The following is a 12,243-nucleotide window of genomic DNA, read 5'->3' as shown; positions in this document are numbered from 1 at the left end:
GGTAATCATCAGTTGTCTGCCTTGTTTTTGTAACCCCGGTTCTCATGATTGGAAGTAGTGGATTTTTAAATTCTGTCAAGAGGATTATTTCCCTAAGGATCTCAAATGTAGTATCTTTAATCCCCTCATCCAGCAGTCAAACATACTTTGCTTTACATGCTCAAATTCAATATAACTCTGTTTAGACTTTTTCCAAAGGTTTTTAAATTTCTACCTTAAGTGTTGGGGTCTGGATTTATTCAAGCAGAAAACCTTTTTCTGCTACCTCATTATCTATAGACCCTTGCTCAAAAAGCCTAGCATAAACCTCATTTCTTGCTCGTCAGTCTGCTTTGCGTGAGTAATGTGCAATTTTCTTCTGGCCATTCCATCTGTTTAGCTATCTTTTTAAAAGAAATTTTAAAACTGTCTTTGATCCTTCAATGAAACTTTGGAAGGGCTTGCACAAATTTAACAGCTCCTTGTTGGGTCTTGGAATGAATTCAGATCTTGCCTCCTCTGTTTATTCGTCAGGATCAAAGGCATCCTTTTTTCCCCAGCTTTTTAAGCTAGCCTTCTGTTTCTTGCTCTTTTCCTTTCTGTCTCTTTGTCTTTTTCCCTTGCTTATAATAGTTTTAAGGTATCTTTCTTTTCTCACCTTGATATCTGATCCTCCAATCAAGTGCTGATTGCCATTGAATTTGGGATCCTCCCAGAAGCCTGCAAGCCAGTTCAATAGGATTTGCTTTTAGGCTTACCATATAGTGACTGCCCTACAAGTCACTTGGAAGAATATCAGTGGTATTGAGATGAAGCTGTTCATTTTGGCTTGATTGACTGCTTACAGGGCTCAACTAGTACTGTTCGTGAATGTTCCTGCCCTGGACTTCATCTGGGCAGAATCACGAAGGCTGCAGGACCTCTACCTCATATACTGTAGCCTTCATTCAATGTTACACTCTTTATCAGGTTTTAAAGTTGTTAAAAAAAACTCCTTATTCTGTAATGTAGATTGCAGTGGTTCAATAAAGCAGCTGATCACCATCCTTTTGTGTGTAACTGTGACAGGCAGTAAATGCAGGCACAGCCAAAAATACCCATGTCCCACAAGTGGATTAAAAACAAAATTTTATCTGTTGCCTCTCTATCAGTTAAATTTATAATCCGAGAAGGAAACTTATATTTGTTTTCTGTCGCAAGGGTTAATGAAATGCATCAAATTTTTTTTGTGTTATAGAGTCTCATTGGACACACTGGCAGCATTGCTGAAGAGCAGTAAGTGTTTTTATCTATCTATCGATCCACTAGTGTTGATCATTAAGGAAAGAAATTCTCTTTCCTCTTTAAAATTTGTTTTTGAGATTGCTTCCTTTTTTTCCCTTCCCTTCTTATGCAGGGGCATAAATCTACCGTGTTAAATGCTGTTTGGTCTAAATGCCTATGTGAAAATTCATCTCGTGAGTGAGCTTCATAATTAAACCTGATCCCACTTTTTGATTTTATTCACATATTTTAATTCTTCACATCATTGCCATTTTCAGTTGATGTAGCTTAGATTGAGACTTAAGTGGTATAGAACCTAAACCATCTCCACTCACTTTTATAACCATTATGCCTTTAACACACTGAAGGACATTCATGAAAAAGTTTAATATTTAAGTCAATCCGATAGTTTTGAGGTCACTAGCGCAGTGACAAGCTTTTTATTCCAGATTTATTTCAGTGAATTTCTTCATCAAGTGAATGTAAATTATCTCATGCACTTTTTTGAAGAAGAGCATGGTTTCCTGACCAATATTTAATCCTCAACTGATATCACTAAAACAGATTATCATGCTGTCATTTGTGAGAACCTAGCTGCAGCATTTTCTATTGTGACATTTAGTATATTTTAAAAGTAATTTATTAATTGTAAAGCAGTCCGGAATACCCTATTGTATGGACTAGGTCAAGTCCCCTCGAAATATATTCAAGCCCCCTCAAAATATATTAAGATAGTTTGGAGTCTAACATTTTCTTATTTTAAAGGTAAGTGTAAGATGTTGTGTTCTTGATGCAACTCGATTGGTCAAACAACCCGGCTTGAAACAAAACATGCTTTATTTATAAGCTATAATTAAAATACAGACAAAAGTAAAATAAAAGAATTGACTTAACTATAACTCTATTGAAATACTTAAAATTATATATGTATTACCTAATACTAATTAAGTGTTCCAATGTAGTATCATCCCATAACCATGCCGTTGGTAAAGGCAAATTCAGTAAAATAGATTGTCTCACATGCAATTCTAGCACAAGAAGGGATAAGAGCTCCCTTATCCAGCTACAAGACACCACCAACTGCCAATGAAGTCGAAAACTAACAATAATCCTGGTTCTGTAGGAGCCTGACCCTACCCATTCAGGCTGCTTCTATTGTTCCAACTTGTTTAAAAAAAAAAGCCTCAAGGCCTCACAAACCGTTTACTTCATTGGCTTTGGAGGAGGATGCTCGACATCTTTGTCTCAACCTTTCTCCATGAAAAACATAGGGCATCATAAACCTCTTAAAGCCATAATATCGTCACACTATATTTGTGAAAAGCATGACATAGATGAAAGGCTTTTTGGTTGTTGGAGTTTAGTGAATGCACTTAATATCAGTTCAAAAAGCTACTATACAAAAATTCAATTTAGCTCCTCAAAAATATGACTTAAAACATTCTAATAATTTTATTACCCCAATAGTCTGGAGCACTGGTCCAATCCAGAGATGTCAAATTCCCACTAGGAGGAGAAAATATTTAAATATAATTGAATGTGAGGGTTAAAATCTCTCTGCTGGTTGCCACAAAACTATCGTATTGCATTAAATTCATATTGTTTAGAAAAGAAACTTACAGTGCTTACATGCTCTTAGCTGCATGTGATTCCAGACTCTCAGCAATGATCCTTAAATGTCCTATGAAATGGTCATAGAATTATAAAGCATGGCAACTAACTTTTTAGTCCAACCAGTCCATGCTGAATATAATCCCAAACTAAGCTAGTTCCACCTGTCTGCTCCTGGCCCATATCGCTCTAAAACTTTCCTATTTATGTACTTATCTAAGTATATTTTAAACATTGTAACTGTGCCTGCATCCACAACTTCCTCAGTAAGTTCATTTCACACACTGTTTCAAAAAAAAATCCCTCCTGTTTTTTTAAAATCTCTTTTTTCTCACCTTAAAAATATGCTCCCTAGTCTTGAAATCCCTCATCCGAGGCAAAAGATACCTACCATTAACCCTATCTATAGCCCTCTTGATTTTATAAACGTCTCAACCTCCTACACTCCAGTGAAAAATGTCTCAGCCTATCCAGCCTTTATTTATAACTCAAACCTTCCATACCTGGCAACATCCTGGTAAATTTCACTTGCACCAAACCATGACAAAAAAAACTGGAATAAAAATAATATGTATAGCTCTTTCTTCTCCCAAAAAGTTTGCAAAGTTTTTTGACTTTTGGTTCTCACACCTTTTCTTCCCCTTTAATCTGTAATAGTGGTAAATCATGAAGTATACCTATTATTTATTTTAAAATGTGTATGTATCTTTTATTATAGAAACCAATGCCAGGAGAGCAGTGGATAGGGGATACCTTCCTGTTCTTCTCACAATTTATATTGATTGGCATAGACATGACTCAAGGCATCGGCATGTGCTTATCCGCAAAGGGATTTTAACCTGCATCAAGAATATCACAAGTATCAAGTTGGGCAGGAAAGCTTTCGTGGATGCTGAAGGGATGAAAGTCTTATATAATTCCTCTCAAGTAAATATCTTAATTGGTTTTTAACTTTTAAATAATTATGTGGACATAATCCCAAGATTTTGGGATTCACTTAAATTGTAATTGTAAGACCTAGGTCAATTTCAGTTGTGGTCCTGAGTTGCAAGACCTAATCTAACAGTTTAATAGTCCGAATTTATAACTAGTATATTTTTACAAATTTTACAGGATGTATGAAGTTCATCAAATTAATTCATAAAGATAAAACTTAAAAACTAAAACCAAAAAGAGCAATCACATTGCTGGGAGTATACTTTGGATTCCCCCAATGGTCAATGAAAAATAGAAGTAAATAGGCAGGAGGCTGGAAGAACAAGCCAGGCAGCGTCAGGAGGTGCAGAAGTCAATATTTCGTGTGTAACCCTTCTTCAGGACTGGGGGTGGGTGTGGTGGGAGCTGTAGATAAAGGGGGAGGCAGGGACAGGGTGATGAAGTGAGGATAGGTGAAAACGGGTAGAAGGTACGAACTGGTTAGTCAATGGGAGTAATGAGTCTGGTCTGGGGGTCCGGTCAGCCCCTGCAGACCCTGCTGTGATGCTCGGTGAAGCGTTCCCTGAGTTTACATTCTGTCTTCCCAACGTAGAGAAGACCACATCTGGAGCACCTGACGCAGTAAACTAGGTTGGAAGAGAGGCAGGTGAACCTTTGTCTCACCTGGAAGGACTGTTTGGAGCCCTGGATGGAGGTGAGGGGGTGGTGTACTGGCAGGTTTTGCACCTTTTCTGGTTGCAGGGAAGGTACCTGGGAGTTGGTGGTGAGCGTGGCATGAACCAAAGACTGTCAGAGAGAACAGTCCTTGCGAAAGGCAGAGAGGGATGGGAGGGGAAGATGTTCTTGGTGGTGGGGTCTATTTGGAGTTGGCGGAAGTGTTTAAGGATGGTGCATTCAAGCGGAGACTGGTGGGGTGGCATTTGAGGACAAGGGGGATTCCTTCTTTATTGCATTGGTGGGGGTTTAGAGCGGAACGGGAATGGAGGTGGTCCGGCAGAGGGCTGTCTGGATGATGGAGGGAGGAAAGGTACATTGTTCAAAATAGGTGGATATCTGGGATGCTCGCGAGTGGAATGTCTCTTCGTCCAAGCAGTTGCGACAGAGGTAGAGGAATTGAGAGAATTGAATGGAGTTCTTGCAGGAAACTGGGTGGTAGGAGGTGTAGTGCAGGTAGTTATCGGAGTCTGTGGGTTTATAGTAGACGTGGGTCTGGAGACTGTCTCTGGAGATGGAAATGGTGAGGTTTAGAAAGGGAGGGAGATGGACCAAGTGAATTTGAGGGCAGGGTGGAAGTTGTGGGTGACTTTGATGAACTGCTCCAGTTCAGCCTCGGTGAAGGACACTGAACTGATGCAGTCAACGATGTAATGGTGGAAGAGTTGGGGTAGTGCTTGTGTAGGTGCAGAAGAGGGACTGTTTGATATAGCCAACAAAGAGACAAGCATGGCTGGGGCCCATCCGAGTGCCCGTGGCCACCGCCTTGATTTGGAAGAAATGGGAGGAGTTAAAGGAAAAGTTGTTGAGTGTGGGGACCAGATGTCCACCTATTTTGAACAACGTGCTTTTCCTTCCTCTGTCATCCAGACAGCCCTCCACCGCACCACTGTCATACCCCGTTCCACCACTCTAATTGACCCCCCACGCAATAAAGACAGAGTCCCCCTTGTCCTCACCTACCACCCCACCATCCTGCATCCAACGCATCATCCTCAAACACTTCCGCCAACTCCAAATAGACCCCACCACCAAGAACATCTTCCTCTCCCCATCCTTCGCTGCCTTCGGCAAGGACTGTTCCTTACGACAGTCCTTGGTTTACGCCGCCCCCACCACCAAACCCCCAAGTACCTTCCCTTGCAACCAGAAAAGAGGCAAAACCTGTCAGTACACCACCCCCTTCACCTCCATCCAGGGCCACAGACAGTCCTTTCAGGTAAGACAAAGGTTCACCTGCCTCTCTTCTGACCTAGTTTTCTGCATCAGGTGCTTTTGATGTAGTGTTCCCTACATTGGGGAGACTGAACGTAAACTTAAGGAACAGTTCACTGAGCATCACAGCCAGGTATGCAGGGACTGACCGGACCTCCCAATCACCGCCCATTTCAATTTCCCCAACCACTCCCTTTCCGACATTATCATCCTTGGCCGCCTCTGATGCCAAGACAAACTACAGTTCCTATTGGAGGTGCAACACCTTCTCTTCCACCTGGACAGCCTAGAGGACTCGACACTGAGTTCTTCAATTTCAAATAACCTCCCTTCCACTGCTGCCTGCCACGAACTGGATTCATTCCTCGCATTGACCAACCAGGTCATACCCTCGACGAGAAAGTGAGGACTGCAGATGCTGGAGATCAGAGCTGAAAATGTGTTGCTGGAAAAGCGCAGCAGGTCAGGCAGCATCCAAGCAACAGGAGGATCGACGTTTCAGGCATAAGCATTCCTGAAGAAGGGCTTATGCCCGAAACGTGGATTCTCCTGTTCCTTGGATGCTGCCTGACCTGCTGCGCTTTTCCAGCAGGTCATACTCTCGACCTGTTTTCACCTATCCCCACTTCAACACCCTGTTCCCGTCTCTCCTTTTATCTGCAGCTCCTCCCACACCCACCCCCAGTTCTGAAGAAGGGTTACACCTGAGATGTCAGCTTCTGCACCTCCTGACGCTGTCTGGCTTACTGTGTTCCGCCAGCCTCCTGCCTGTCTATGCTGGATTCCAGTATCTGCTGGGGTTTTTTCTCTAAAACCAAAGAAAAAAATAGAAGAGCAGATACATAAACAATTCTCAAAGAGTAATAAGATTGTAATAGTGAATTTTATCTTTTCCCAACATTAATTGGGATAGTCATAGTGTGAAAGGTTTAGAGAGAGCAGAATTCTTAAAATGCATCCAAGAGAGCTTTTTAAGTCAGTGTGTCACAGGCCAGTGGTCTTGGACTGTTATTTTAGCTAATTAAGCCTAGCAAATAGCGCTTATATCAGTAGAGGAGCATTTTGCAAGTAGTGACATGAAAACAAACCTCAGTTATATTCCAAGTACATTATGGATAAAAGGTAAGAGAATTATGGAAAAGAATGGTAAGTTGTGCATGGAGACTTAGGACGTACATAATGTTCTACGTTAATACTTTATGTCAGTATTTACTAGTGAAAGGAGTGATGTGGGTAAAGAAATCAGGGAGAAGATCTTTGATATACATTGTCAAAGAGAGCTTTTTCAGTAGTCTGGCAGACCTAAACATAGATAAATTTCCAGGGCTAGATGAAATGTATCCCAACTGTTGAGTGAGGGAAGGACGAAATAATAGGGGTGCTGGCAATAATTTTCCTCTCTGGCCACAGAGTTGGCAGAGAACTGGAGGACAGCAAATGTGGTACCATTTTTCAAGAAGAGGACAAGGAATAAACCAGGAAACTACAGGCCAGTCAGTCTAAGCTCAGTGGTTGGGAAACTGTTGGAAGTAGTTGTGATAGACAGAATAAATCTGCACGGAGAGGCAGAGATTAATCAACAACAGTCGGCATGGGATTTCTCACGGGAAGGTCACGTCCAACTAACTTGATTGAAGTTTTTGTAGAGGTGACCAGGTGTGTCGATGAGGACAATGTTTTGATGTCAGTGAGATTTTTTTTATGATGACTGGCATGGAATAGTCTTAGCAAAGATCTATGGAAACTTGGAAATTGGGTCCACGGTTCGTTGAATGGCAGGAAGGAGAGCATGGCGATTTCTGACTGAAAGTGTGTCCTGCAGAGTGCCACAGGGGTCATTGTTGGGGCACTTGGCATTCATGATTTACATAAATGATTTAGACTTGAATTTCAGGCAGATGGTTGATACAAAAATTGGTGGATGGTAAGTAGTGAGGAAGATAGCCTTAGATTACAGGAGGATATCGATGGACTGGTCAGATGGGCTGATGAATGAGAGATTGAGCTCAATCCAGAATAAATGTAAACTGGTGCACGTGAGCAGCACTAACAAGGCGAGAGAGACCAAAGTGTGCATATACACCGTTACCTTAAGAAACCAGGACAGATGGATAAAGTGGTAAAGAGGGCATATTGGATACTTGCCTTTATTTGCTAAGGTATAGAGCAGGGAGATGCTGGATGGTATAAAATGTTGTTAGGTCACAACTGGAGTATTGTGTGCAGTTCTGGAATCCACATTAAGAGAAAAACATAATAACATTGGAAAGAGTATGGAGGAGATTTACTAGGATGTTGCCTGAGCTGGAGAGTTTTAGTTATGAAGAGCGATTGGACAGACTGAGGTTGTTTTCCTTAAAGCAGAGGGGATTGAGAGGGTTCATGATTAAGGGACATAGATAAGTAGACAGAAGTTTTTTTCTCCTTGATCAGTGATCAGGGAGCATAGATTTAAGATAACATGCAGATTTAGAGGAGATGTGAGAAAAATCATCTTCACGCAGAGGGTGGTGGGAATCTGGAACTCGCTGCCTTTCAGGATGATACAGGTAGAAACCATTCGAACATTTAAGCAGTATTTAGATGTGCACTTTCAATGTCAAGGCACACAAGGCATGGGGTCAAGCGCGGGAAAATGGAATTTGAATATTTAGGTATTTGATTTTGACTGGCACAGGCAACTTTTTTCTGTGCAGTAGATCTCTATGATTCTATGATAAGAGAAGATTTTTTTTCCTCTTAGGCAAAAAAAATCAAGGGCTCTCTGGAATATGGATTGTGGAATTATCCAGATGATCCATGATTGTATTCAGTGGTGAATGGCTTGAGTGACCTACTTCTGCTCCACATTTTTATGTTCAAATGTATGGATGTTCATATCAATATATATGTTCATCTTTTGTTTAAAAGATTTAAGTATTTACCATTGAAGTAATACCAGCACATGCACGTGTTCATGCGCACACACAAAAAGTTGGAAATGTTCTCTCCAGAGATTAACTTTGGGGGAGCAAACACCTTTGAGTAAATTGGTTACTGGCATGTGCTGTTGATCCTCTGGAATCTCTTCAGATTCGTTTAGGATGTTAAAATGAAATCTTATAGAGGGCTTTGTGGGAGAGCAACTACTTTGGCTTTAAAGGTCTCAAACAATAACCTCATGTAGGTACTTCAGAATGCTAGGGAAGCCTAAGCTGGAAGTCTTGTCTCTTTTTTTTAAGACTATACCTCAATTGAACTCAAGACATATGACTTTTTTAAAAATGTTCTTTTTTTTAAGAAGCAAGTGTCCCAATTTCAGTTGCTTCCTTGCAACAAAATGAATGTCCAGATATCTCCTCACTACCTCAGATGATTTTCACAATCCATCAGACATGATTCCTCAAACGATAATTCTGCAAACACGATTCCTCAAACAATACCAATAATAGAAGTGTTTCCACAACATTGTCTAAGTTTAATCTTTTTGAATAATGTTTTTGCTCGCCTGTTTAGCAAGAATATTGAAAAAATCTTTGCTGAGTTTTCCATGCATATATAAATTTCAAATATTGCAATTCTTTAAAGAGAACTGTGATATAGAATCTGTAGACTGCAATTATCATCTTCACTTTTTTCGTTTTCAGGATTGCCTTTCGGTGAGAACCCTGGATCCTCTGGTCAATATCTCTAGTCTCATCATGAGAAAATGCTTCCCTAAAAATCGGCTTCCCATTCCAACTATCAAAAGTGTATACCACTTCCAGTTACCAGTAATCCCAACAAGTGGCCCTGTAGCTCAGCTGTATAATTTACCTCCTGAAGGTAAGTTTTTGAGAACTTTTAACAGTCTTTTCCAAAACAAAAAGGAAAGTGAGCAGCTAGTATATTAAATAAGTGAATTTGAATGCATGATGCATATTGAAAATAAGGTGGAGACAAACCTATAAATTGGTCAAAGTTGTATTCCTTCCACAAATGAACATTTGGCTCAATCTGGACAAATAATACGACAAATAATAGTTATCCAAGTTACTGGTGTACTTCGTCATTGGTTTTGGTCAAAACTACCAATATTCACCAAGATATGAACAGGTTAAGAGAATTGTTTCTGAAATTACCATATTTTTGTACTTCTAGAGCAAACTTAATCTCGGACTCAGACAAACAATTTTGTTGTAAATATGTATTCTTCTGCATACCTATAGGCATCTGTGTTACGCTGATTCCACAGAAATGCATCCCATATTTGGAATTAAATAATATGGGTCGTCAAAGTATACCTCTGTCTCCAATCTCAGTTGCTTCAATCTAATACTAAATTGCCCATACTATCCAGGTATGTGAAGGCTCGGTGAATTAGCTTTGGGTAATGGAGGTTTACAGGGATCAGGTAGTGAGGGTGGGATTAGGTAGGATGCTGTTCAGAGGGTTAGTGTGGATTCGATGATCTGAATGGCCTGCTCCGTACTGTAGGGATTCTATGATTCTAATCCTCTGTGCTGTTTCTAAGGGCCTGTTCAATTATTCGAGACAGAGGATAGATGGTGAGTCATAGCAAGAAGAGGCACTTATTTTATGATACAACAGATCGTTTACTCAAAGTTTGGGAGAAGATTTGTAGCTCGGGTGCGAGTTGTTGTGGTTCTGTTCACCGAATTGGGAATTTGTGTTGCAGACGTTTCGTCCCTTGTCTAGGTGACATCCTCAGTGCTTGGGAGCCTCCTGTGAAGCGCTTCTGTGATGTTTCCTCCGGCATTTATAGTGATTTGTACCTGCTGCTTCCGGTTGTCAGTTCCAGCTGTCCACTGCAGTGGTTGGTATATTGGGTCCAGGTCGATGTTTGTTGATAGAATCTGTGGATGAGTGCCATGCCTCTAGGAATTCCCTGGCTGTTCCTCTGTTTGGCTTGTCCTATAATAGTAGTGTTGACCCAGTCAAATTCATGTTGCTTGTCGTCTGTGTGTGTGGCTACTAAGGATAGCTGGTCGTGTCGTTTCGTGGCTAGTTGGTGTTCATGGATGCAGACCATTAGCTGTCTTCCTGTTTATCCTATGTAGTGTCTCCCACAAAGGTATTCAGGAAAGCCACACACAGACCAAGTCCTAAACTACGAAAGCAACCACCCCAACACACACACAAAAGAAGTTGCATCAAGACACTGTTCAAAAGGGCCACAACACACTGCAGTACACCAGAACTGCAAAAAGAGGAAGAAGAACAATATATTCGCCAAAAACGGATACCCCCGCAATTTCATCAACAGATGCCTAAGGGAAAGACAATGGAATGAGGACATGCCACAACCCAAATGACTAGCCACACTACCATACATCAGGAGCATTTCCGAACTGACAGCCAGACTACTGTGACCACTAGGACTCATAACAGCACACAAACCAACAGCCACTCTCCGACAACAACTCACCAGGACGAAGGACCCGATACCCAGCATGAGCAAAACCAATGTAGTGTACAAAATCCCATGCAAGGACTGCACAAAACACTACATAGGACAAACAGGAAGATAGCTAACGGTCCGCATCCATGAATACCAACTAGCCACGAAACGGCATGACCAGCTGTCCTTAGTAGCCACACACTCCGATGACAAGCAACATGAGTTCGACTGGGACAACACTACTATTCTAGGACAAGCCAAACAGAGAACAGCCAGGGAATTCCAAGAGGCATGGCACTCATTCACAGATTCAATCAATAAGCACATCGACCTGGACCCAATATACTGGCTACTGCAGCGGACAGCTGGAACTGACAACCGGAAGCAGCAGGTACAAATCACTATAAATGCCGGAAGAAATATCACAGAAGCATTTCACAGGAGGCTCCCAAGCACTGAGGGTGTCACCGAGACAGGGGACGAAACATCTGCAACACAAATTCCCAGATAGTTATTGCATGATAGCAATCGTTTTAAGTTGCATTGATTAGTTAATCATGCCTATTTTAGATTAGCAAGTGCCTGTCACTTCTGACCCATTGAGCTCTCATGCATGATTCTCCACCCAAGACTGAGAAATATTATCAAATTGGGCAGAATTTATCACAACTTCAATATCAATGCTTCCAAAACCATTACCTTGTACAATCATAATATTTGGAATTACTCTTTTCAATTACCCTAACCAAGAAAAAAATGTGTCACCTACCTGTCTATCTCTTTAAAGTATAACATAGGTTTTAGTAAAATCCCGTCTCACTCTTAAAAGTTCCAGATAATACAGCCTCGGTTTACCCAATCTCTCTCCAAAGGACAGTCCTATCGTCCCCATAACATGCTGGTGAAACTTTGATGCCTTTTGTCCATGTCAATTAAATCCCTCATAAGGTAAAGAGATCAAAAGTGCATATAATACCCAAGGTGAAGTCTAACCAAGGATATGTGCAATTGAATCAAGACTTTACTACTACCATATTCAAATGCTCTTGTGATTCTCCCTAAATAGTCGATATTTGCTATCATCCAATCAACTGGCTCCATTAAACTTTGGAGGATGATTACCAGTTCACCCACAATCTGCATAG

At 41.0% G+C, this 12,243-nt stretch overlaps 1 protein-coding gene across 8 annotated transcripts in view; it reads left to right on the top strand.

Moving 5' to 3' along the window:
* The window catches only part of agtpbp1 (ATP/GTP binding carboxypeptidase 1), a 338,830-nt gene that overhangs the window by 176,418 nt on the left and 150,169 nt on the right, over nt 1-12,243 (top strand). For all 8 annotated transcript variants that reach the window (XM_072585860.1, XM_072585842.1, XM_072585823.1 and 5 more), the window contains 3 exons: nt 1,217-1,254; nt 3,572-3,780; nt 9,345-9,522. In XM_072585860.1, the coding sequence (XP_072441961.1) occupies nt 1,217-1,254; nt 3,572-3,780; nt 9,345-9,522 (425 nt within the window). The remainder of the gene's footprint in view (nt 1-1,216; nt 1,255-3,571; nt 3,781-9,344; nt 9,523-12,243) is intronic.

This window comes from Chiloscyllium punctatum, chromosome 2 (genome assembly GCF_047496795.1).
Source record: "Chiloscyllium punctatum isolate Juve2018m chromosome 2, sChiPun1.3, whole genome shotgun sequence".
In the NCBI taxonomy this organism is placed as follows: domain Eukaryota; kingdom Metazoa; phylum Chordata; class Chondrichthyes; order Orectolobiformes; family Hemiscylliidae; genus Chiloscyllium; species Chiloscyllium punctatum.
This window is presented reverse-complemented; position numbering and strand designations above follow the sequence as displayed.